This window comes from Columba livia, chromosome 2, assembly GCF_036013475.1.
Source record: "Columba livia isolate bColLiv1 breed racing homer chromosome 2, bColLiv1.pat.W.v2, whole genome shotgun sequence".
NCBI lineage: Eukaryota > Metazoa > Chordata > Aves > Columbiformes > Columbidae > Columba > Columba livia.
Window position 1 is genome coordinate 113,532,510 of NC_088603.1, and position 26,398 is coordinate 113,558,907.

A 26,398-nucleotide genomic window follows, 5' to 3' on the forward strand; every position below is an offset into this window, starting at 1 on the left:
AATTGGAGAGCAAAAGTAAAATGTTTCTTATCCTGTTCCTAACTGAAAGGACACTAAGCTGAAGTTATTCCTATGGTCATGTGACTGTCTACTGTCAGGAGATGACTTCACGGTTTGTTATGATTTTTAGTGAAATAACTGTATCTGTTTCAAATACACTTCATTGTTTCTTTTCTTTTAAAGGTATTCCTGTATACCCTTTTACTTCTCCAAATCCAAGAGATGCTATGGCTGGTGACATAATTGGCAAGTTCTTGGTGTTTTGTTATTTTTTTCTCCCATTTCACTTTTTGACCTGTGTCACTATTTTTCACTGTTTTGGTGGTGCCTGCTCTTTCATGGAGATTTATGTAGTAATTTTACCACTGTTGGTATTTATCTTTCAGAGAGCATTTGTTCTTGCCAGTTCATCGTATTGTCATGTTTGTACTGAACAGTTTAGTAGGCTGGCTTCACAAAGCGTTATGAATCAAAATAAGTTGAACCAGCCTCCGGCAAACATCTGCGGAAGAGGCTGACCATCTTGTTTGATGCTCTTAGGAACAGATCCATCAAGATGTTCTGACATGTACAACTTGTCAGCTGCTTCGCAGTGTAAATCTCCTCCTTAAAGACTACCTGGCCTCTGCTTCTGGACAGTCCTCTTGCACCTGGCAAATTGTACATTGCCCTTGGCAGTGAAGAACTTTGATTTCTAAGAGAGCTACATATTTCTCATTTAGCCCCCTGCAAAGCTGTGTAAAGTCTGTATGATTCTCTCAGTGGGCTTTTACTTTTTAGTATGTATTATTATACTGCAGAATGGAGATATCATCACAGCTAGCATTTAATCATGTACATACTTGTAAATCATATCAGGATTAATAACCTTAAAAAAACCTCAAAACCTTTTTTATATCCTAAAATGAACATAACTTCCTCTTTATTTCTACTAGTTTTAATAGAAGTGAAGTTTATGCTGACAAATGAAGAAGTGTTTTCTTCTGTGAATGTAGTAGATGATTAGATATAAGCAGATAGTACAAATCCATGTATGTATTTACAAGTCCCAATTGTTTTCTTGAAAGTGTCTGCAGTGGCCATCACAGCCCGCAAATCCTCAGTCTCCTGTACCACTTATCTCCTTCCTATGGCATCCACAATAATTGCCCTGGTAGCCATATCCTGTTCTCTCACATATTTTTTAAAAGGAAGAAGAAAGAAAACTCTGAAGAAAAATGAATAAATATAAACAGGAGAAAACAGATCTTGAGCTATTTACATTTACAACAAGCAGCATCTGAGTCTGAAGGCATAAGAAAGGCAGCTGCCTCTAAGCAGAGGCTTCTGTGTAGAAGTTGTAAATTTGTGCTGGCAGACTAAGCATGATTACAGATTATTATTTTTTAAATGAGACTTGTATGTAAGGGTCATACAAATAGTTTTGTCAGTTCAAGAGAAATAATTGCTAAGCACTGATCTGCTTTTCTTGCAAACATAAGAGGAGCTGCATGGTTTTATGCGCTAACTTTGTTCCTTTCTTTCTTTTCCTTTCCTGTTGTAACTAGAAGGTGGCTGCAAACCAGGATATTTTGGCCCCCAGTGTCTACGTAAGTGCCATAGTTTATTTGATGCTTGGAGCCTGTGCTCGGTGTAAATGCCAACCTTCGGCTTCCAAGTGAAATAGGAACTTTAAGATCATAATGCCGCAAATATTTTCTTTACAAATGTGCTCTTCAGCGTGCCAGTGCCACGGCGCAGGAGTGCTGGGCGGTGACTGCGATGGAAATACTGGACAGTGCAGATGTAGAATTGGATTTTGGGGACTTTCCTGCGACACCTGTGCAGCTGGATATTTTCATTACCCCTTCTGCCAGGGTAAGACAGATGTTCCCTTTTTGCAACGTGGAAAATGCAGACCTGAGTTTTATACTGAGGGGCGAAGTTCTTTTGCCAAGGAGGTGTGTTCATAGGGGACTCCCCCAAAATTCACTGAAATCAAAGAAGAAGAAGAATGTGATGAGGGGACGTTTCTATCTAAAAACGCCCGTATTTCCTTGATTGTTGTCTAATGTCAGATGCAGCTGTCAGACTTGAGTTTGGGGTTGGATTTAGTAACATTGATGAAATTTAGAATATGTTTGGGAGCATTTATTTTACTTATCCTTGGTTGTTTTTAATTTCTTTTTTTTTTTTAACTGTGTTTAATTTGGCTTTGCAACCTCACTTTGATACACCAAGCAACCCTTTCTAATCAATACGAGAAAACTGACTATTTTTAAACTTTATTAACTACCTCTGTACTGTCTTTTTAGGCGTTTTATTAACCCCTGACACTTGAGATTGTAAATCAAAACCATACATTGTTTCATTTTAGTCTTAAAAAAGATGTAAATATTTTCAGTAATTGTCATACCACTTGGCATCAATAAATAAGATTCTGAAGGGGGACAAGCTACGTGTAGTGCTGCAACACTGATATTGAACCAAGTAGTTACTTTCAGCCAGATTCTTTTGCTTTCATTAGTGTTTCCCGTGATGCTGTTTGTTTTTTTTTTTTTTTTTTTAAATTTTCACTTAAAGAAAAATAAAAGAAGACAGCCTATGCAGAGGCTGTGTCTGAAATGTCTTTCCTCATTTGCAGTGTGTGAATGTAATCTGGCGGGTACCCAGCCCGAAGTCTGCGACTTTCTCGGGAGGTGTCTCTGTCGCTCTGGGGTAGCTGGACTTCAGTGTGACAGCTGTCAGCTTGGCCACCACTCTTTCCCTGCCTGCCAAGGTAAGGCTGCTGATTGCATGTGCAGCATCAAACAGGCCCTCGAACAGGCAGGGTGAAGTGCTTTTCAAGTACTGTTTTTGCCATGACTGAAGCAATGTTCATAGCAGTAAATGGGCCAGGGACTCTTGTTCTCTACAGTGAAATTCTCCTACATTCTCGTTCTCCAAGCAATACTTCCTGGCATCTTTCCATAGTGTGGAAGATTATAGTGTCTGCTCTCTCATAGGCTTTTTTTGCATGGTTAGACAGTTTGCTATAGCCTCAGTCAGTACAGATGCCTTACTAATAACCAAAGGATTTGAAAGCTGTTTTCACATGGAGCCTACAGCAACAGAGCATGCTTGACTGCTAAGGAACTGGCGTAGTAAAGCATTGATCTGCTTTAGCAGAGGGTCTTCATTTGGTACCTTGTAAAATGTGTGTACTGTAAATCTGAAAATTAGATACTCTCATTTTACCCCTAACAGTGATTTCTCACTAATTTTAAGATCATACGACAGGCACAGATCCAACCTCTGTTCACATAATCATGACATGTGACTCGTCTCCGTAGGGTTTCACCAGCGTACCTGTCACCAAGGACCAGTTGGCCTTTTACAAGAGAGGAAAATTGATCGTGGTGGTTTTCTGTGTGTATGAGCAATCCATCAAGTCCTGTCTGGCCCCTAGGTTTTGTCTGCCTTTGCAGTGAGTGAGTCAGAGGCCCTTAATCCTTAGTGAATTTTACAGTGAGAAAGAATATAGGTTATTGCTGAGTCCTGGTGTATGTACTTCCTGTACAGCATAGCAATATTTACATAGAACATTATGATTTACTTTCTTCTCTCTCATTATTTTTGGTTGCTGGCTATAGTAGTCCTCTTCCTTTTGGGCTTACGTACTTGTTTACATCCAATGAATAGACAGCAGAATCCTTTGTGCCCTTACAAAGACAATTATATTGTGTTACCAAACACAATGGGTGGAATAAAGAAACACTACGTGACCGCATTTTATGGTCTGGAGTAGATTAACATTGTTAAATGAAAAACATAAAACCAGGATTCTGCATTTGGACACACTGTTCAGTGGTCTAAACTTTTTTTTTTTCTTAGAATTGAATCAGGTAGCAATCTTAAAGCAAATCAAACTTGTAGTGAATACATTTGAACTTTTAACACCAAAAGCTGAAAAGAGACACAAAAGCTTAAAAAAGCTTGCAAAAACAAAATGTGAAAGACAGACAAAAATAGTTGAAAACACAGTCAGTGGGATTACTCAAAACTGCTGTAGTTCACAGCTTGTTCTGTTAAAATAAGCTGCCATGGGTTTAAATTCAAACTAATGCAGCATGCTGCAAACTGTGGTGGAAAGTGAGCAGCTCAGCCTGCTACTCCTATTTGAAATTGTCACCTTAGAAGGGAGGTAGATCTATTAACTTCTCGGCTGCTGCAGCTAAAACTGATCTCTCTGGTCTTGTCTTGTTGAACTCAATAGAAGCTTTATCCAATAAGAGTGATATAAAAATAAAGCCTTTAAATGAATTAGTGTTATTAAAATGAGGAGAGAATGCAATATAATGTTTGGCTGAGGGTCGACTCTAGTGTGGGTGATGTTTTTGGAAGCTTCGGTATTTATATGTCTCTATTATGAACTTCCTAGCAAGCCCTGTGTTCTTTCCAGGCTTCTTTGAAGTAACAACAGCCACGTCAGATGTCCTTGGCTGCAGCAGAAAGAGGAACCAAAAGGGGGAACCAGGAACGTGAACAGGGAGCAGAAAGACAGTGTTTGTTTTATATTTCTGTCAGTCAGCCATTTCTGTCAGTCATAAAATGCAAGTGATTATCTGCAATACTTCAGCTTGTACCTGGCGCATCTGGGATTCCCAGATGGGCTCCCATTCATGTACCTCTAAAGTGTGACCCTGTGTAACATCCAGCATCATTTCAATAAGGTAGCACATCTTGTCTATGATAGAGCTGTCAGCCTAAAGCAGTGGTAACACCAAGAGAAGTTTGACAATAGCTTTTGTTATGGTCTGACAAGGTGCCTTGGTTGTTACATGTAGATTCCGGCAATGTGCTGCTTGCCAGCTTGTAGGATTAAGATGTCAGCAGTTTTTCCCTTATGCATCATGAACGTGTGCTTGTGCATCATTACTAATAGCTTCTTGTTAGCCATTAGGCCTAGCCTAGCTTTGTGGATGCTGTTTCTCAGAGGTTATTTTTTAAAAATGTTAAGTACTTCTCTCATGTGATGTTCTTTCCATTGAAAGATGGATGTCTGGCCCTTATACATGTTTTGCAAGGCATCAAACTAAATCTTTAAACTGTACATTACAGAATTACAGTAAGAACCTGATTATCAGTGATTGAGGAGGTAATTACAGTATAAGCATCTATTTAATTATATTTATTTTTGGTGGCAAGATTATGGTTCATCTCGTTTCTTCACAATTCTCTACTTTCAAAGGTAACTTTTTTTTGGCAAATTCTGGTTTAAATAACTGCTGGTTTAGACATATATCTGTTATGGTGTTGATTATTTCTTTTTCTCTGTGCAGAATGTAACTGTGATGCTATTGGCTCAGTGGAGAAAACATGTGGTCCTAGAGGTCAGTGTCTGTGCCATAGCAACTATGCTGGACTGAGCTGTGACCAGTGTGCTCCCGGTTATTACAGCTATCCCAGCTGCTTGCGTGAGTAAAAGCCTTTCCTTTTACTGGGGTTTCCCTTCTTGTTTCTGCAATACAGAAGACAATAGTTTCCAGTGTTTGGCCTTGGTGCAGTTGTATCTCTCTTCTAAAACATGAAATCTAAAGCTCAGGCTTGGCAATGGGCATTTACTGAGTTCTGGCTCCGTCAGCTTAGAGAACGTGGGCTGTGTTCCAGTTGTTTGGGCTTCTGATATTTGGTACACCGTCCTGTAAACTTTTAAGTAAGTGCATTAGTGTGTGCTCTTGACATGTGTCAACACTGCACCATAAATCCTAGTCTAGAAGGGCTTGACTTTACATATCTTCCATCATATCAACATTTTTTCCTGCCCACGTGGATCAGTTGATCAGGCCCAGGATCTGTCATTAAAATCGGCAAGTGACTTGATCATCATGAACAGGACTGCTCTTTTCCAGAAATCACATGGTTATTAGTGCTAAAGAAGGAATGTATCCTCAAAATTCTGCTATTACTAATCACCACAACAAAAAAAAATCTGACAGGTTTGTACTCCCTCTTTAGGAGACTGCCTACTATTTTACTAAAATAATTGTCATTAACCATTTCACCCTTAGACTCTAGCTGAACCAAGACAAGTCCCCTGGGCTGTAGCAGCATTGTTTTTTTTTTTTTTCTGGCATTTTCTTATTTATCCTGTGTGTGTAAATCATTGCACAACTGAGACCTTACATAGGAATCTGAAACAAGACTGGTTGCATGGTGTATCTCAAAGCTTGCTTCTGGCCTCCTCTGCCCTCAGATCTAAAGGTGTGATAGGCATATGATTTTATATTCTGTAATTCACTACCATATTTTTAAGTGTAGGTCAAATCACAGAATTTGCCCTGTGTTTTCTATAACCATAGGAAGATCAAGTAAGCAGAAAGCCAAAACCAAATTTGCTCTTAGGATGGGACAAAGAAGTTGAGGAAGGGGGTTCATTACGGTTCCAGATAATCCTACCTGTTTCTGTCCAGAACAGAGGAAAACAATGTGAAGATGGTACAGGTCACCTCAGACTTACAGGTTCCAAATAGTGATGAGGACCCTGTGAGTTATAGGGGGACCTTGTGAGTTATTTATGGGAAAGAAAACAGAAGAATGCTCTAGACAAATAATATTCAATACCTCTATAGTATTAAAGTTTTGGAAAGTTATTGCTTGATACCTACAGGGTCAACCAACCCTCCCACCGCTGCCTGTGTTTGTCATTGTATAGCTTGTCAGTGCTCCCCCGACGGTTCCCAGCACGACATGTGTGAATCTGTATCGGGGCAGTGCTGGTGTCGAACAGGTGTCACGGGACGACAGTGTGACAGGTGCCTTTCTGCAGCTAACAGCTTCCCCTATTGCCAAGGTAATGCTTCTGGGGGAAAATCCTTCATTCTGGATATGATCACCCCTGTTTTTATTGCAGGATTCTCCAGGGCAGTCTGCTGCTTGCAAAGCTTTATAGGAACCCCCTGAGGCATGGGGAGGGAGGGACACACCATGAGCACATACTAGATGAGCTTGTTTGTCATTCTGTATGTTATTTCATGAAGTGAACTGTAAGATTAAAACCTTTTTAAAATGATGATGGCCCAGGAACTTTGAGAAAACATCTCTCAGTTCTGTAGGTTAGTGCTGTATTTTTCCAAATGACTACTTTGCATATCAAACCAAACAGTCTAAACCAAGGCTAAATACACATTTGAAAAATCATTATTAAAGGCTTCTGCTGGTCTTGACATTTAATGTATTTGTGTCCCCCAAGGTAACCATACTAAAAAGCCCTTTCAAACTCACACCTGCTGCATTGTACTTCTGCACTACTACATTCCACAGCTCTCTCTTAAAAATGTCTTTCGATGTGTTTGTTTTTTAATTTCATAAAGGTGCCAACAGTGAATGTGACCCTTCAGGTAGCATTGGTTCTCATTCCGTAAGTATTCTACTATTGCATCTAACAGTATGTGTTAATAATTCGTGTGCCTTTGCTGGACACATTCACTTCATTGCTCAGGTCCTGAAGCCTGCTCTTAGACTGTGGGAGAATTGCATGAGCTTATTAGCAGAGTAAGGGTGGAAATAAACTTTTGTGTTTTGTTCTTTGATCATACCACTGCAATTAGCTGTTGAGGGTGGGGTTTTTTATTGATTATATATAGAATATTCAAACTGCTTAGTCGTCTTGGTATGCTAGAACACTAATCTGTACATGCAAATATGCATATAAGCCTGTGCATGTCTCAGAGGTTCTGAGTTGCAACAGGCCATTTCAGCATCAAATTATTACAGAAAAAAATACTACCTCTTTGTGACTGTTGCTATATCATGATTATTAATACAGTGATGGTCATCAGCAGCAGGATGTTATGAGAAATTAGAGTCTTTGCTAAATGTATAGCAAAGAAGACCTAGAGAATAAGTCTGACCAATGGAAGAAGTATCTATGTAGGCTCATGTACACAGTTATGTGTGTCTTCCACCAACACAGGAAGAAGTAAATATGAAAATTAATTTTTAAGGAAATTTGCTTTTTAAACTTTTTGCAAAACAGTTAATACTTTAGAGCAGTTCTAATAAGGCTATAAAAGAATCAGAAAGTACAGTGGTTTGGATATTTAGAATAAATTAGATATGGAAAAAATATGCAGGGGTGGAACAATCCTGTGCTGATAGTATGAGACACAAAAATCTAAGAGATCTCAATCAGCCTCAGCTTCCATGCATCTGTAAAAGTCAGTAAACTACCTGAGCTGTTAATATTAGGTTTTTCTTAGTACTAAAGAGCAGTACATTTTTCATGAGACTGATGAACCCATATTAACTCCTTTCTGTCATTAGGGCTATTGTCAATGTCTTAAGCACGTTGAAGGTCCTACCTGTAGTAAATGCAAACCATTGTACTGGAACCTGGCCAAAGAAAACCCTGAGGGATGTACAGGTACAGCTTCATGACATATTCCTTTGGCTTGTGGAATGTGCTAAATTGTTTTGAAACTCATCTTTTTTCACTGTCACCATTTTTGGTGCTCAGTGACTTTCACAATGCTTGTTAATAGCATGTTTTTCATGCTACTTAACTGTAACACCAAATTATCCATGATACCACCAGTTACTTTTAGAAATTAGACTGTAACTTCATGAGTGTTTGCTAGTCCTGGACCAAGGTGTGCTGTGAGTTACAATGATGTGTATACTTCATATGGCCCTATGGCAGTTATACTGGAGGGAGATGGGATTTCTGCCCTTAACACTTACACCAGAATTTGGCTCATTATTTTGAGGAAAAGGTGCTTTTTCATTTATTATAATCTCCTAATTTGCAGAGGAGTAAAAAGCCTTCTCATGGCCTCAGGGCGTGACAAATCTGTTACAATTTATATCTATATCATACTGCTCTGTTTTAAATTTCAGTGTTTGCTAACAGTGTGTCTTTTTCAGCAGATGATAAAGATTAAAAAGAATAAAGATAAAAAAATCTTTACAGATTTTTTTCTCCCCAACTATTTAATTTCTAACAGGTTCACCAGAGCAGCCACTTAGGATGAGTAGCCTTAGAGCTGATACTGATATTATGATGTCTTTGACTATAAATCTCTAAATACTGTACACTCTAAACACCTTTTAAAAGATTAATTACTGCACCTTTCATGTAATTCATCTTCTCTGCCTTCAGTCACAGTGTCAATACTGGGTTTCACCAAACCTGTATGTCAGCATAGCTCATTCCCGTGATATTTGCTTCATTTATATTTCATATGGAGTGTTTGACTGGTCCCAGAGTAGCATTGCAGAACAGAAGGTGCCAGTCAGGCACTGTTTTGCATCAATTGTCTGAATATTTCTAAGAAAATCCATACTCACGACTGTTTTTGTTAAACACAAGTTAAAACATTTCAAAACACACCAGTGAATTGCACGTACACAGAAATCCTCATTCTTCTTACTTTGCTTTTTCTTCTCACCTTGTGTCATTACCCATCTGCTGTTATGAACCTTCCAGAGTAAAATCCACCTTGTGGCACTATGACTCAGAATTGCAGATTCAGGGTGGTGTGTTTGTTTGTTTGTTTCCTGCAAAGTATCTTGTAAAGACAAAATGCAGATTGTCCTTTTTTCATCTGAGCAGCGTGCCAGTGTGATGTGAGTGGAACACTAAGTGGAGTTGGAGAATGTCAGCAGGTAAAGTGAAAGACATTAATTAAATTGATTTTTGTAAAGAAAAATCATTGTAACATTTGGTAAGGTAGTAATGTTAGTACTCATTATTGCTTTTGCACGTAAAGTGGGTAGTTTTATACAGCAAAGAAGCAGATTTATACAGAAGTTTTATATAACCTAGGGATGTATAAAAGTTCTAAAAATTATTCATCATCTTGAATGTATGTATTTTTTAGTCTGTTCATTGAAGACCATAAATGACAGAAGTTATGTCCAGATAGTATTTTTTGTTGAAAAATAGAATGTTTTTCCTCTAGAGAATCAGAGGAATTCAAAGCACTGAAAGACAAAAGTACTGAAAAAAATGCCAAAACATTTTTGATGAAATTGTTTTCTTTGTAGGACAATGGGCATTGTTACTGCAAATCTAATGTTTGTGGAGATTCCTGTGACACTTGTGAAGCTGGTTATTATGCTCTTGAAAACAAGAATTATTTTGGCTGCCAAGGTAAAATGAATAAAAGACATCTCTAGTAGCACATTTTCACTTAGCAGAAAAGTCTTTAGCATTCTCTAGGGTGTATTATTAAAATGTGGATGTATTTGTCAAATCACTCATGTGCACAGCATTTTGCACTATGGCCTGTAACCTGTGTAAATCCTCCTTTGGTCTCCAAAGGGAGCAGCAACAAGGCAGATGTTCCCACTGTGGTTCCCAGTCATTTTGTGCCTCTTTCATGGTCCTTCTCCTCACCTTCACCCATCCCTCATTTACCACCACATGTCTGAGGCTTCTCTGTCAAAACCCACAGTGAGACTGAATGAGGCACTACTAAAGCTGTTATCCTATCAAATAAGTTAACTCAGAGTCCTTCCTCCTCACTCCTCCTCTCAAATTATGGGGCCAGGGATGGTTGATTTTCCTGCAAGTGTTATCTCTAAGAGTGGTAGTCTCTCTGTTCCACTTAGCAGTTTTCTAAGGTTTGCTGCCACAATAAAAACTTACATTGCTACAACAAATACTAGATTGTTTGGTTTTTTGCAGGCATATTAATGTATTGCTTTAGCCCAATGCTCAATGTGTTTTGAGGCAGAGCCAGATGTATCTGTGATGTGGAGGAGTGATCCTTTTTCTGAAGAATTATTACACTGCCATGTGTTTTGAGTGATGTAGGGTTACTTCAACACCTCCATTCCCTCCTTGTCCCTCCAGTGTAGGTTTAGGTTTGTTAAAATTATTGAAAGCACTTTCACTGACTTCAGTGTACTTTACATCTGTCCTGGGTCAATGCAAGAGATTTATTTTCAAGACATTGGAGTACTTCTAACAAACATTTAATATGTACAAAGTTAAAAATAATGGCTACTGTATTAAGCACAGCTTTTATGCCTAATGTGCAAACCAAGGAGCTATTGAAAGGGATCTGGTTTTGCAAAGGTGTCAAATACCCTAATTGTCATTGATTTCAGTGAGACTACAGGTGCTTAGCATGTCTTAGAAAACAGGGTTTTTACATTACTGTGTAAATACATGTTTAGGAACTTTCGACCTTTAAATTGAGCTTGAAATTTTTAGCCTAGACGTACCTGACCATTAGTATGATATATTATATATAATTTCTAGAGGTGTCCTTTGGTTTGTGTCACAAGTCCTGTCTTCTGTAGAAAGTAATTCAATATTGATGCCCAGTATCGGTTAAAATTATGCATATGCTATTATACGAACATATATATATTCTTGATGTGTGCAATGTTTTTAAGATAAATATTGGGGTGCCAGGCTCCAAAAAATTAACATCTTACATTTTTTGTAAGTTGGGTTTTGTGGTTTTGTTTTTGAAAATGGTTATTTATCTTGATATTGCTGTAGAAATTCTGACTTCTTAACAAAACAATTGAACAGCTGTTCAGCAAAACTGTAGTCCAGTAATGTGGCATGGCTTGTTACTTGTGATTTTTTTTTTAAAGTGTGTCTTGTCACATTCCAAGGAGAAATAAAGAAAACAACCACAAACATGGGAAGCCAGAAGTAATTGCAGCTTATGCACATGTGTTAACATGTGTTTGAAAGGGTCTGAAGGGAGTCTGAAGGGCTCTGGATGGAGGAAATGAGTTGATAATTGTGTTTAACTAATGGAAGCGAAGTGTGTTTTCATCACTTCTTTTCTGATGGGATATTTGGCTTCTGCTCTTTGTCTGTCAGGCTGCCAGTGTGACATTGGAGGATCCCTCAGCCCGATGTGCACCGAGCCCCAGGGTGGTTGTCAGTGCAGACCGCACGTGGTGGGGACGGCCTGTCACGAGTGAGTCTAGATCAGGCTTCAGCATAGTTCTCTTGAAACTGCCCGCAGGTCCCTTTCACGTGAGATTCTGGGTTTATTGATAAAAGAGCTGGTAAATTGTATTAGTTATTGATATTAATTTTGTTGGGCAGCTTTCTTCTGTTATTTTAATAAGATTTTTTAAAATGTGTTTCTTTAAATAACCAGTACCTGTTTTGCATTGGTATTGCATAAGTATCTATGTATCAATCAAGAGTCATATAGGAAAACATATGTAAGCTGTAAAAGCTTCTGAAAAGGGAGTTCTCACTACATCCATTTTATCTGCTGTCTTGAATTTATTAGCTGCTACCAGGACTCCTCAGTCTTCAGTGGGTCACCTCCCTCCCTCTGCTTTATGCTCTTAGGTGTAGATCATACAGTGCCTGGTAATTCTTTGTTGGTGTTTTTCTCCTTGAAAGGCCTGAAAAAAACTATTTTTTCCCTGATCTGCACCACATGAAGTTTGAGATTGAAGAAGGTACTTCTGTCAAGGGAAGGGAAATTCGGTTTGGCTATGATCCTCAGGAATTTCCTGGCTTCAGTTGGAGAGGATATGCCCGGATGTCCTCTATACAAGTAAGCTGGTATTTCGCTCAAGGCTTTGGAGTGAAAACATAGGATGTGGTATGTATGTCTCTATGGTACTGCTGTGTGTGTGCAAGGTCATAGAAAGATCAGAAAAAAAAAAGAAAAGCAAGATAAGATATCACTAATCCTAGCCCTTTGATACTGTATCGCGGTTTGGATCGGTGAGCATTGGTATTACTGCAAGTTGGTCATTGCTTGTGCAAATATATGTTCTTCAGAAATGTTCTTGGAGGGTTTTTTGTGAGGAACATGCATTTTGCAATAGATGTAAAGAAAAGAACTCATAGCTTTAAAGTCTAGGGTGCTAACTGCAGAAATTCTTGTCATGACAAGGACAGCGGAATCAGCAGAAGATTGATGCTTGGCTAAGTTACTTGAATTACACAATTCCATGGTAGTGTGTGTCCATAAGATTTTCAGGTACCATCACAGTGCTACCACTGAAGTTGTCTTACACTTGCAACTTACATTGAACAAAGAAGAGAAAAGTACCAACTTTTATTAGGAATTATACCTTCATGTTACAGCAAACAGGAAAATGTATTATTCAGTAAAAGAAGCTGTGAACAGAAGCATATTGGCATCATTTATTTTAGTCTCATGAGAGTCTACAAATAAACTAACCAACGGTATATTTAAACAATAAACGGGATTTGCTCATTCTTCTTTAAAGTAGTACTCTGGTATAGTTGTGTCCAACCTCTGTAAGTTGTCCAAGGACTAACGAATTAGTATAGACTGAGACGTAAGCACATAACCATTGCACAAGTGTAGTGATTTCCCTTCAGTTCTTCATTTTTCACTCCTTCGTCTTTGTGGGGTTTTTTTTGTTTGTTTGTTTGTTTTTTTCTCTCTCTCTTTTAAAAATCCCAGAGTTCACATTTCTTGGATATTCAGAATTACTCCATGTTTACCAATGAAGGCACCTCTCCAGAAGCTGTGATTTCTTCTGCTTTCTAACTCAGATGCTTTTTGTATTTCATATCCAGTGGCATTTTGTAAAGAGGTAGTGAAAGGGCTCAGTCTCTAATCTTGCTAAAATTGTGCATTGTTTTCTTACCTGGATAAAGTTTTTCACTCGTGTAAGTAATTGCCAGCTCCAGGCCCTGCTTGGCTAGATCCTTGCATAAGTGAGATAGTCTCATGTTCTTAATTTCAGGAAACTTTCCTAAATTTGATATAGTGTTTCTGTGTCCTTCAGGACCCTGAAATAATCCTCCTCACATTTATTTTGTAGAAGACAAATAGTGTTACCATATCTACCACACAAAAGGCAACTTTTTGTGAAAAGAAACTATTTCAATACAATTCAAAATTTTTGAAGTGAAATGAATAAGCTGTGTGTAACCTCAGTGGAGCTGGTGACCTGTGTCCTGTCATGCTGGGTTTCTCATTATAGACTGAAGAGCTGACAGCTGAGCTCACATTTTAAAGTGCTGGCCAAAGTTGCCCAAGTTTGTGACAGAGCTCAAAAAATAACTTCTCCACACTCCCTGCCTTTGCTTGAAGCCATGGACCACCATCTCTTCCTCTCTTATTCCTTATATCATTTTTTTCTCTTCAACGTGTCTTCTAGATTAAAGCTTAGAAACCGTTTTGAATCCTCTGAAGCATGTTTCTTTATTTCTTTTGCCTTTTATTTTTTGTTTGTATCTATTTTTCAAGTGTTAACTCGGTGCCTGTTTTATCCATGTAGTATCCTTCAATAGTCATCCTTCTCCATTTAACATAACACTCATAAAACCTTCCCCTCCTTGGCTGTGTTTTCTGTTCTAGTCCACCATGCTTCTGCAATCACCTGTATTTTGGCTATCTAGTCTCTGTAGATCTGTCAGCCCTACCATCTGTTGTATGTCTATTTTTGCTTTCTGCTTTGCATTTCTATTGAGAAAGTGGAGATCTCCAGATTGATGATGACAGAATTGAGGCATATACATTCAGAATAGCATATGGGAGCTGTAAAACTTGAATTTATGATAGCTTTTAGAAGTAAGATAAAATGAGACTTTGTGCTCTATTCTCAAATGTGTGGACCTGATAAATCCTGTGTGCTTTTTGGAAAGCACAATGGACCACAGTGGTGGGGATCTCACCATACCACAAGCATCTTGGAAAGGGACAGTGAGCGGATTGTGATGGGTAAACTGGGAGATGAATTGTGAGGAAAGATTTAGGATGGAAAGAAGGAAGCCAAACCATTGAGGTTGCACCAATCCTAGTTTTTCCCAATCCACCATCAACCTGCAACATGTATCTGCAGATTCTGTTGCTCTGCAAACTAAATTGTGGGGGCTGTGCGAATGCAGCCCCTGACAGGCTTGCTGTCTGTCCAGGGCTGATGAGAACTGTGTGGCTCCAGAGGTGTCAGCTCAGCTGAGGGCAATGAGAGCCATGGCATCACATCTCTAAGATTAAATTGTGAGATTTGGTAGAGGAGCAGAAGTTTCAGTGATGGTCTGAGATGTCTGCATGCTGTGGAACGTTATGTGTCACCTCAGATATGGATCAATGGTTCTGTCCCGTTCTTCAGAAAGCCGGGAATATGGGCAGCCCTTGATACCATATGTCTTATTTATGGCACGGGAGGGGAGAATAACAGTGAAATACTGTTCATGGTTCAAGGTGTGATATCAACATACATGTTAGTTCAGCCATTCTGTGTCTTTCTGAATAAGGTGTTATCCAGCAAGAGTTATTTTATTTCACAGCAAGTTTTGTTCTATATTCTTTTGTAAGCTGCCTGAGCCTTTCTTTTCTGTAATGGAGTTTGTCTTTGTCAAATGTTTTTTTCTTTCTCTGGGTGCTAGTAACAAATAATATACTTTCCTTTCCTCCTTTTTCCCCTTTCTTTTTATTTTTCCCAGCCAGAGGTGGTTGTGCCTGTCACTGTGGCTTCCCCTAAGCTCTTCCACCTAGTCCTCCACTATGTCAGCCTGGGTTCAAAAAGCTCTAAAGGGAAGATCTCAGTTGCTGAGGGAAAACATTTGGGCACTAATTATACTTGTAAGTGAATTAGTTTTCTCACTAGGCTTGCCTGTCTTCCTCTGTCATACGCCAGCATTGCTATTCCAGTGTATACTTGTCCGCATGTGCATTTTTCTTGTAGGACTTTAGTATGGTGCTTGCATGGCTTCTAACTGTTCCTCTATTCAGCACTTTACGGCTGTTTTTGTTTATTAACTTCAATTTTTCAGAACGAAGTGAGGATAACTTTGAATGTGGAAAAATCAAACCTCTACTTATTTCGCATTATCCTGAGGTATATTAACCCTGGAGGTGAAACATTATCTGGCCGCATATCTGCTTGTCAATCTTGGCCTGAAACAGGTAGGTGCAACTCAACAGCACAACAGACCAGATGAATGTTACATCAGAAATGCCTTTTCCAGGTGCACCTGATTCAAATCTGCAATGATGCCACTTAAAATGCATCTCTTTTAACAGTGTCAGTGCTTTTGTGCTTTTCCTAATATATTTTGCTGTGTAACTGATGTGGCTGTGTTTGCATGAACCACCTGCTTACAGCAGTAATCAAGATCTGTTTTTTCAAATGTTTGCCAAACAGTACTTCCAGTTCTGGACTTGGCAGCTCTGAACTGTGTATTTTATGAAGCATTGAAATAAGGGATAGTATCACTTACCTTGGTTTAGTTGCCTTTAATGTTTCAGTTTAAAGGTGGCTTCTGCCTTCATTCCATGAATAATATTTAATTATTAATCTGATCCACCAAGTTAACTCTGACTACAGACCTCAAGAGCATGCAATGTCTTTTGGGCCCTGATAAAAGATAAGTCCATATCATTTTACTGGTAGGGGCATCCCAAGCCTATATTCAGAATTATCTCTCATTATGCCTAACCTCTGCATACTGGTGGGAACTGATGGAGTTTAGTCATAGATCCTTTCAGTAATTCAGAAGAGATGAAACCAAAGACTTAGCAGATACAACTCAGCAGAGTGGCAGCAGTTTGTGGTCAGGTCTGGCTTATATTGCCTGGGAGGCAGGGAACCAGCTTTTGTCTGTGTCCAGGGGCTTCAAAGAGGAAACCTTTAATGTTCATAACAATTGATCCTCATGACTTCTCTTCGATAAAGCATCCTGCAGCTGTATTTCTGTTGTACATCATCTCTGCCCAGAAGTCACCTTCAGTTACTATCTGTAACTAAACATTTTAGATGGTACTGAGAACCTCCAGTATCTGAAATATTTGGCTGAAAGTCACGTGAGAACAGGCCTTGTGTCATGAGTCGGTGCAGAGACAGGTTGAATGGAAAATAATGGAAGGGGAAAGTGAAGAAGTGAACATTTCAGAATATTGCAAAACTGGCCGTTACAGAGGATAAGCTCTGCTTTTCTGAACCAATTTGCTTGAAACTATTAATAATAAGAATGAAGACAACCACTGCTGTGTAGCTCTGTAGCTTATTGTGCACGGTCAAATGCACTGTTATTACATATTGACAAGAGAAACATTGATCAGCTCCCGTTAGACAGTTTAATGGATGAAATCATTAGTCCAGCTCACTGAGCAAGTAGAGACATTTTACACAGTCCCTTATTTTTTTACTTGACTTTTTTTTGCTGGCAGGGGCTGCTCAGAGCAAAGAGATTGTCTTCCCACCCAGCAAGGAGCCAGCTTTTGTTACAATCCCAGGAAAAAGCTCCACAGAACCCTTCTCACTGGTTCCAGGCACGTGGACTGTCAGTATAATGGCAGAGGAAGTCCTCTTGGTAAGAAAGCAACTGAGGAAAATAAGTGCTTGAAGGCTGTCATGATGGTATTGCTCTGGAGTTATTTGCTGCAAAGTATTCTGCAAGCAATTAAAATTCAGCACTAGCAAAGAGTACAGCAGCAGAATATCATTATAAAAATGTACAGCTCTGCCTCTATTTTTTTTTTTTGGTACTCTGACTTTTCCCTGCTCTAATTTTTCTTGTTCATATAGACTTTCAGTCTGTCTGGAATCTGTACCTTCAAAGCGTAAAGTAGTATTAACATACAGCACAATTTTTTGAACATAAATGCTCACAGAAATTGGTAATTCTTACATATCAGATATCGTATACAAAGCTTGTCTTAGCCACAAATGACCAAGGCTCTAGTTTCTTGACAAAGATTCTTCAGAAAAGTATTATAAGATTGGCTGCATGATTAGCAGGTCATTTTCTAAATGTTTTTATTCTCCCATCATTGTTCTCCTTTTACTCACTGAAAATGTGAGACGTTTTCTGACAGCAACTCTGAGAAATTGCTATAAAAAGACAATTTTTTTTGAGGTGATCATTTATGAAAAACCTTGAACGGCACAGACAGCATACTGAAATTCATATGTATATTGTATAGAGTTAATAAGTAGCCAGTGTCTTTTAGTATTTAAGCCTAGGGCTCTGTTAAATTTATGGAATCCACATGAAATGTTACAAAAGAGCTTGCAAACATATTTCTTGCTGTGACAGTACTTATTGTGCCTGGGTTTTTTTACTAACACCTTTGAAAATGATTTTATTAATTATCTTAACCCAGTGTGTTCTCACAATAACAGTTTTTATAAATAAGCTCTAATATGTTAATTTAAGTAGGCAAGGCAGAGCAAAAATACACCAGCTTTTGAAGCACAGCTTAGTAGATTACATGGAATATTTTTATAAGGTCACCTGGGACACCTGAGTCTCCCTGGTGGATTCACACAGAGCTGAGAGGTGTGCGTGGGGATTACACCCATGGGTGACAACTACACCCAGCTGGCTGTGTGTAACCAAGCCATGGAGAGGCTCTGGTGTGAGCACCATCTTTTGAAACACATGATGGGAATGTGGCTTTGGAGTTTGCTTGCTCACAGAGCAGCTGCCTTCATCCCATCTCTATGAAGGTATAAGAGTTAGGGGGACACATCCTGCTGTTATTGGCCCATGTAACAACAACAACAACAACAACAAAATCCACGTCTTGCAGATATCCTCTGTAAAAATTATTTATGTGACTGGTTTTATTCATTGCTACATTGTGAAAGTCTAGAAATGTTCCTTTTGTAATGCTCTGCATGGTCTTGCATTTGTTGTATTCTTTGTTCTTAGGATTACATGGTGCTGTTACCTAGTGATTACTACGAAGCATCCATCTTGCAGATACAAGTTACAGACCCTTGCACCTATTCGGGACATGCTTCAACAGAGCAGTCAGTATATATGCTGCAGAATTAGCCATTGTCTTGGATTATTTTATTATTATCCCGCTGCACTTGGAAGCAATAATAATCTTGTGTTGTGTTTTGTTTTGATTTTTTCTTTTGTAAGCTGCTTGCTCTATCAGCATTTGCCACTGGGCAAATTTTCTTGTGTCCTTGGTTCAGAGGCAACATATTTCAGACATGGGGGAGAATACAGAAGAATACCTGTGCGACAGCCATCTCCTGATCAACCAGTGATGTCCCATATCAGTGGAACAGAGGTCAGATTCCTACCTGTTAATTGCAGTCCTATCTCCACTGTTGGTTATAAACCTACTGGACTAAAATGGTTGCAGATTTACTGCTCAGGATTTGCAGATCTGTAACGCATCCCTAAAACAGACTCTGTGCCAAGTTCCACATTTAATACAGGACTGTGTAGATGAATCAGTGTAGGCAGATTTATAACTGGTGTCCAGAGTGGACATTTCCCTCTGATGAATGTATCTTATTAAATAAAAATCCCTCTGCTTTAGGGATACTGGTTTGTTCAGAATACTGTTTAATTGCAGGAGAAATGCCATAATGGTTTGTCAGCAGAAATGCTGTTCACAGTGTCACTCTGAATTAATTTTTTTTTGTTTCTTAAATAGCTATACTTATGTAAAAATACTTGCTTTACTAAAAAACAAGCAGAAACAATTATGCCGCTGCTGTAGGTCCTTTTAAAGAGAAACTTGTTTTATGAAATGAAAAAATACACCAAAAGTGTGTTTGGTAAAAATAAGGTGTTTTGTCAAGTAAATGATAATGGCATGTAAAATGATTATGTCCTCTATTACTGTTCTCTGATATTGCTTTTAAAAATACTCAGTGCAAAAAGAATACTTACATGGCACAGACCCTGATGCTTCATCACTGATGCATGTGCAAAACTTCACTGGTACGAATAACTGCAGTGAAGTCAAGAGGCCTGTTGACAGAACTATTTACATGTTTAAGTGTTCATAGCCTAAGACAATACTGAGGAAAAAACAGTTCAAATTTGAATATAATTATGCAGCCAACTGTGGCAACCCCCCCTGTAACCATAGTACTTTCCATGCAATTATTAATACTTCGAAGTATTTTGAATCAAATATTGTTTTAAACAATCTGTGCGGGTAAACTGAAAGAAAAAGTTGATGCTTCAAAAAGTGGCATTAGCTGTTTGCTGGAGAAAATGCTTTTGTTCTTTGTAGGGAATCAATATACAGCACTGCTCTAGTAGGAATTGTGTTCCTGGAAATGTTTTTCTCAGTGGAAAAATAAAGTCAATTTTCATTTGTTATTAAAGATAGCTTAGACATGAGGGTGAAAATTTTTCAGTATTATTTAACTTTCATCATTGGTACTTTCTACTGGGGAAAAGAGAAATAATATACTCATTTTGCAGGCTTATTTTACAGCCTTCCTAGAACTGTTTTAATGTCAGCTCTTTTGTGAACTTGGTTGACTCTTGTTAGTGGCCAAAGTGATACACATAAGCATTGCTTCCACTCTGCTGAATGTCTTTTGCTGAGACAGTGCAGGATTGGCCCTGGACTGATACTGAGCAGTCGTCTTGCAAGGCAGGAAAAGGGAGCTTCCTACAACAAAGGGAGTGAAAAATCTAAAGAATTTTTTTCTTTTATCAATGATCTTGACCTAGGTCGATTTGCAGATGACAATAAATGTTCCTCAAGTTGGACGCTATGTTCTTGTTTTTGAATATGCCAATGAAGAGGATCAGTTATACACCGCTGAGGTAATAATGCATAGCCCTGGACCTGTCACTGAAGGCAGAGTGATAATATACAGTTGTAAATACAGGTAAGAATTTCTGATGTAGTCACTAAATGATTAAATAAGCATTCAGAATATAATTATACTTTTTAGATATTGGAATCCATTTTACCATGTAGATTGTTCAAATTTTAAGGCTATTTAAAATCGAGTATGTGACTCTGTGGGTATTGTACAGATTTTTTATTCTCTCTGTGCAATCAGCTCGTTAAATATTGTGACTGCTTCAGTGAGCTGTTTTCCTATACAAAGGGTTACTTTTCTTAGGTACATTCATAAGTCCTTATAAACTACTAATCTAAGGGTCCAGTGAAAGAGCATCACTGTTCACTGCAGATGCCTGCACTGTTTTTTAGTTAAAAGCATGTTCAAGGGCTTTAGCTATAAAAAATGTAGCTGACAGTTTTACAAGAATATTCCTACTGTTTCTAGCAGGATCTGGTGAAGCAGAAGTTTAAATGTCTCTGAAATTCTGAGTGTAGCCATCCTCTCGCTGTTAGCCTGTAGGCAAGGTCTTCAGCTGAATGCTTCTTTATCCTTGTTGACTACTGAGGTTACTGCAGATGTTTCTGCACAGGAGATTTTGTCTGTCCTGAGCAAGATTGCCTTTAACACTTGAGCATTTCAGTTTATGACTCAAATTAGGATTGTGATCCTGCAGATGTTTAAGCCCCTGGGAGAGCCTGCCCAGTGCCAGGCGACTGCCGACATGCATCCCTTTTTCCTGTGAGTCAAGCGTTTGGCAGATTGGAGGCTTAGGGATATTTGGGATGAAATTGCCCAGTAAGAAAAATCATTTTCATCAGCATGTTTGTGATACAGAACAGAGCTATACGCAGCAGTGACCTTGTCAGGTTGTTGAAGGGGAAAGCTCTTTTTTTATCCTATTACGTAATACTTCGAGCCCCAAACCACTTGCTGTAAAGCTTCCATTTTATTGCTTATTTTTTCTAAACACAATATATGGGCTGATTTTGAACATTCTTGTTTGTTCATATGATGCACTAAGAACTTGGTCATGAAAAGACAAAGAAAGCCCTTGCTATTTTAATGTAGCAATGCAGTAAATTCTGCAACCATTCTGCATGAAGCTAATCGTCACATTGCAAGTAGATTGCTGTGTCATCTTTCCTAAGCAGGAAGCTACAAGCCTCTTTTGTTAGAAAATAAATCAAGAAAGGACATAGTGAGGTGCATGCAGATGAGAGTAACATGTAGTATTAGGAATATATAGTGCCCGGCCATCTTACACCTCTATGAGCGTTGTAACTCCCAATAAAGCACTGTAAGAGAATAAAACATTGCAAGCTTCCAGAGAATCACGAGTAAGGGGCCTACATTTCTCCGGTCATAAATGTCCTTAGCCCTGAGCTGACCTTATTTCTGAACTGTGCTCTAACCAAGAGTGAAACTTTCATATTCCCTGGTTCCTAGTGGAGAAATAAGCAGTCGTATGGTGGTTACACCTTCTCACCCAGGCCATGCTGGCTGGCCTACACGAGCAGAAGTGCAGAAGAAAGAAAAGAAATTTAAGCCTTATATGACTTCTCTTTAGCAAAAGTGAACTGATTCTACTTTTGCCAAGCTGCAGGGATCATGCTCCTTGAACAACGCATTTTGAAGCCTTTAGCAGGACTCTTCCTCTTAGTACGTATTTGTCTTTATGGAAGATGTGCAGCCCTTCGGAAGCAGTAGCTAAGAGGCAGGCCTACATTTTTTCACTTGTATTGAGGAGCACCTCAGTGTACACATAGCTTCCTAAAATTGAGACATGCCCAGCTGCCATTGTGTGGGAGAGAGCTGCTGACCCACTCCATCAATGGTGTGTGGCAGAACTGGAAAGCAGCAGCTGGTACACACTGGCACCTTGAGGAACACGGATCAAGCACAGAATATTAGTTGCACACCATGTTACACAGCTTGGAAACCTCTGCAGATAGCATGTATGTGCATCTGTCCACATTCTACTTAAAGTAGTAGCTTAAATGGTGATTTGAGATGAAGTCTGGAGGTTTGGTTTCGGGGTAGGTCAACCCACAAAGGACAAGCAGTATTTTGTACGTGGTCCATCCTTTGTCTTCCTAGTGAGGATACAGTATGTTCAGCAGTGGCCAAAGGTTACCTGTGATCCAGCGGAACAGCCAGGCATCAGGGATGAGGCTGACCAAAAGCTGGGCAGCTGAGCTACGTGATAGGATAACCAACACAGCAATGCCAGCAGGCTCATTTTTAACCCTGCTTTCTTTCTCAGTTTCCTTTGTCGCAGTGTTGTAGTTGATGATAGAAACCGAATTGCAGCCTATGACCTGCTAGCAGATACAAAGATACATCTTAAAGCATCATCAATTAATTTTCTTCTGGTGAGTTTTTGTTTTCCTTTTCCTTTTCTAAACTTGTTCCCTGAGTAAAGAGAGATACTTTTCTCCCTATGTTCACATGCTTAATAGTAGTATGTGAAAGGAAGTGTATTAGATGCTTGAAGATGTTTCTTTATATATACTCAGAGAATACCGAGTCAAACTTGATCAAAGATAAACAGAAATTTGCCTTTCTGACACGAGTTTTCCCAACTCTCTCATGCTTTATTTCAGTTCCTCTCTCCCACATACATGTGAATTTTAAATGAAAAATGTTCTAGTAGCTTTTATATTTCATCATATTTTTTTAATCTACCTTTCACTTTTTGTAAATCCTCAAAACCCACATTGGAGTTTTCTCGGTCTCTTAAAAAAATCTCAGGTAATAGATGCATTCATTTCAGGTAATAAATGCATTCATTAGTCCTATCTTTTAAATGCCTCGAGTGAAAAGCCTTCACTGCCCTCTTTTGGCCACACCACGAATACATTGTTTTGGACACTGAATTGTCTTTCATTTCTGTTTTCTGTTTTAGAAAGAAAAGGTGAATTACACAGTTGCTTAAAATCTGAAGTTGAAACCCAGCTATAAACACATAGTAGTTTCATGGAACTGTTAGGTTTAACAACTGATACATGTTTTCATCATTTCTTGAGGGAGTGTTGGGTGCAAACAAATGCCATTTAAATTGTCTGTTAGCTCCCTGCAGCAATTGCTGTGCAAACAAGACCCATATTGAAAAGACCTGGATATTATTGGTCTCTATCTCCACATGTAGAGTCTCTTGTGCTAAGATTCTCTTTATTTCTAAATTCTAGTTTTCATTCACTTGTTGCAAGAGAAATTTCAATATTCTCCTGAAATACAGGAAATATTTCCCTGTGTTAAATGCAAAGACTGCACTTAGCAAATGATAGGAAGAAAGGGGGAAAAAAAGAAGAGCTCCTGGTCTATGAGCACTAACTATGGAGTCAATGGCAGCAGTTTTGGAGTTAAAGACCCTCGTGTGACCCCCTGTCATTTAGATCAGAGAGGCAAAGGGGAACCACCACCAATGCTGGGATTCAGAAATCAGGTCTAAATAAAGAGGAGATGGTGTTCCCGAGGTCGGCTTTCAAGAAGGGCTCTGGCAAATTGATAGTCTTCACCTCATACTGATGCATAGGAGTTGCCTAAACCCAGATCGTGTTTCGCACTAACTTTAGCTGCTCATAAAGTGCAGTTCAGAGCTTCAGAGTCTACCCTTACTCTGCTGCCATGGGCTGGAGCCCTGGGGGTCATTACATGCTGGACAGGCACAACATTTGCTGTCCAGGAAAGGGACATTTAGCACTCTGCCTTCTAGCTTGTGAAGGGTTTCTAGTCCCTGCTTGCTACTGCTAAAACACAAGCTGAGGTCCCTTAGGGCCTGCTTCTAAACTGAAGCACTTTGTGCATTAAAGAATTCTCCCTGCGCAATTTTAAATTATGTTAATACATAGCGCTAGTCATCTTACTGCCTATCCGGTACTTCTGTCTCCTTTTCAAGCAGTCCATGCACAAGTATTCTAATCTGCACTTCTGTGTTTTGTAAGTGCAAGTGATTTTTTTATTAGTGCAAACTGTTGTGTCTACCCACAAGCTTTCCCTTATGTCCTTACCACCATGGCTACTGCAGAACTACCACAGCTTCACGTGCTCATGTCTGGTTCTACTTAAAACAAAACAAAACAACAACAAAAAGGTTTCATTGGCGGCTTTTAAAATGAGTTCTGAATCTATTGGGAGAAATCCTGCTGTCGCTGAAACTCACTCCTACAGACTTTGTGCAAGTGTTTGTGCCTGCTTTTCAGAAGGTCTAGGAATTCACTTAGGGTCTAACACCACAGATAAAGTCTTTTTCCCTTTGTTCGCTCCTTGTCTAGCTTCTAACCACCCAACGCTGGTCTTCTGTCATTCCAATTGCCACACGTTTACTTACGTTTTAATTTATTTAACTTCCCAACAGCCAGCCTTCTGAGAAGGACAGAAAAATGTTATTCACCACTGAGGTATTGAGGTGCAGGCAGTGAACAGGATGCAAAAATCTTGTGGGATGTCCATGACAGAACAATGCTTTGGGCTCAGGTTTCCCTATCTTAAAATTAGGCTTCATCCTTCCCCCTTATCTCCCCCTTCTGTTATTTATGATATTAATTGTTAATTGTGCCTTGTGCTATTTTTCAGCACAAGGTTTGTATTATTTCAACCAAAGAATTTTCTTCAGAATATGTGGATCCTAAAGTACAGTGCATAGCTGCTTACAAGAGTACCCATGATGGAAGGTAACTTGCTTGTTTTTATTCCTGAAAAAGACCTTGAAAGGCAGACTAAATGGCATTTTTATTCTTTTGAATGAAGCTTTACTCAGTGGTTTACAGGTGATTTGTAGACTGCTTTTGCAAAGTGGTATTTGTAAAAAAAGCTAAAGTGTTAGTGTTAACCTAGATAGCCAGGATTTTGTTAATACTAGCGTATTCCAGGCCTGTCTGAACCACAGAGTGCTAATGCATTAGAAAACACACATCTCTCACATGCTCTCTGGTGTGACAGGTGTCCAAGCTGGAGCAACATTACGAGTTCTGTGGCCTGAAATCCTTACTGCTCCATCTGGAGTTTCATTCAGCACGTTACTGCTTCAGCTGTTCCAAAATGGCTTTAATTTGCTGTTAGGTAGGGCATGGGACTGCCCTTTCCTGCACAGATCTACCAGCTTAACTTGGCAGCAGCAAATTACTCAAGATGTAAACCTTCACTTCACAAACAAGCCATTCCCTCGTCCATCTCATCATGGGGCCTGTATGGTAGGTCTGCCCTCAGCATTCACCCCACACAGCAATGCCACATGATCCTGCTCCTCCGTTATACTTGTATGGGACCAATAATTAGAGCACTTGTATGCCACTTGGTTGACCCAGGTTGATAGCTCTTCTCTTGCTGTGAAGATCCGAACCTGAACTTTCACTTCCCATGTGGTCAGTTTGGGGTTCTGCAAATCACTCGTTATGTCCTATTGAAGCTCTTTTCTCCTCATATTTTATTCTTTGGGCCAGAGAGGAACTATCGCTGCAGTTTTCAAACCAGGGAGTCCCACATTTCAATTCCTGCTGCACTCCCCAGGATGTCCCTCGTGATGCTACTCCTAAGGCTTTCTTCCTACTTATCTGGCAATGGGAAGGGCCTCAAAGTAGAAGTAAATGTCATTTGCAGGACTTCAGAGGCAGAAAGTGTTGGTGACTAGTTTTAATAGTTTTCCAGACTGTAGCTTCTAATGTAATGGTTGAATTGAAATAGTGAGCAGAAAAATCTGGATAGTAAATTGGATAAAAGCATGTGACTATACTTGGCTTCCAAGCATGCATAGCATTGAATTGCAGCTTTAATCATCCTGCTCAGAGTGCAACAACTGAGAGTAGCTTTTTAAAACTGAAGATACTTGTCCTCGCACAAAAGGTATTTTGCATTCCTGCATGTTTACATTCTGAATAAAATGGGGGAAAGAGGCTGGGTGAAA

General features: G+C 39.2%; 1 protein-coding gene across 3 annotated transcripts in view; it reads left to right on the forward strand.

Moving 5' to 3' along the window:
* The window catches only part of LAMA3 (laminin subunit alpha 3), a 116,198-nt gene that overhangs the window by 33,815 nt on the left and 55,985 nt on the right, over positions 1-26,398 (forward strand). The window contains exons 11-29 of one of the 3 annotated variants that reach the window (XM_065053332.1): positions 184-246; positions 1,548-1,589; positions 1,720-1,857; positions 2,624-2,758; positions 5,301-5,435; positions 6,674-6,811; positions 7,332-7,378; positions 8,284-8,383; positions 9,572-9,624; positions 10,006-10,111; positions 11,807-11,906; positions 12,347-12,503; positions 15,380-15,518; positions 17,106-17,248; positions 18,593-18,693; positions 18,812-18,965; positions 20,375-20,535; positions 22,760-22,868; positions 25,072-25,169. In XM_065053332.1, coding sequence (XP_064909404.1) covers positions 184-246; positions 1,548-1,589; positions 1,720-1,857; positions 2,624-2,758; positions 5,301-5,435; positions 6,674-6,811; positions 7,332-7,378; positions 8,284-8,383; positions 9,572-9,624; positions 10,006-10,111; positions 11,807-11,906; positions 12,347-12,503; positions 15,380-15,518; positions 17,106-17,248; positions 18,593-18,693; positions 18,812-18,965; positions 20,375-20,535; positions 22,760-22,868; positions 25,072-25,169 — 2,119 coding nt within the window. Of the gene's footprint in view, positions 1-183; positions 247-1,547; positions 1,590-1,719; positions 1,858-2,623; positions 2,759-5,300; positions 5,436-6,673; positions 6,812-7,331; positions 7,379-8,283; positions 8,384-9,571; positions 9,625-10,005; positions 10,112-11,806; positions 11,907-12,346; positions 12,504-15,379; positions 15,519-15,709; positions 15,843-17,105; positions 17,249-18,592; positions 18,694-18,811; positions 18,966-20,374; positions 20,536-22,759; positions 22,869-25,071; positions 25,170-26,398 lie in introns of all 3 variants that reach the window. The other 2 variants (XM_065053333.1, XM_065053334.1) reach the window with 2 other exon arrangements.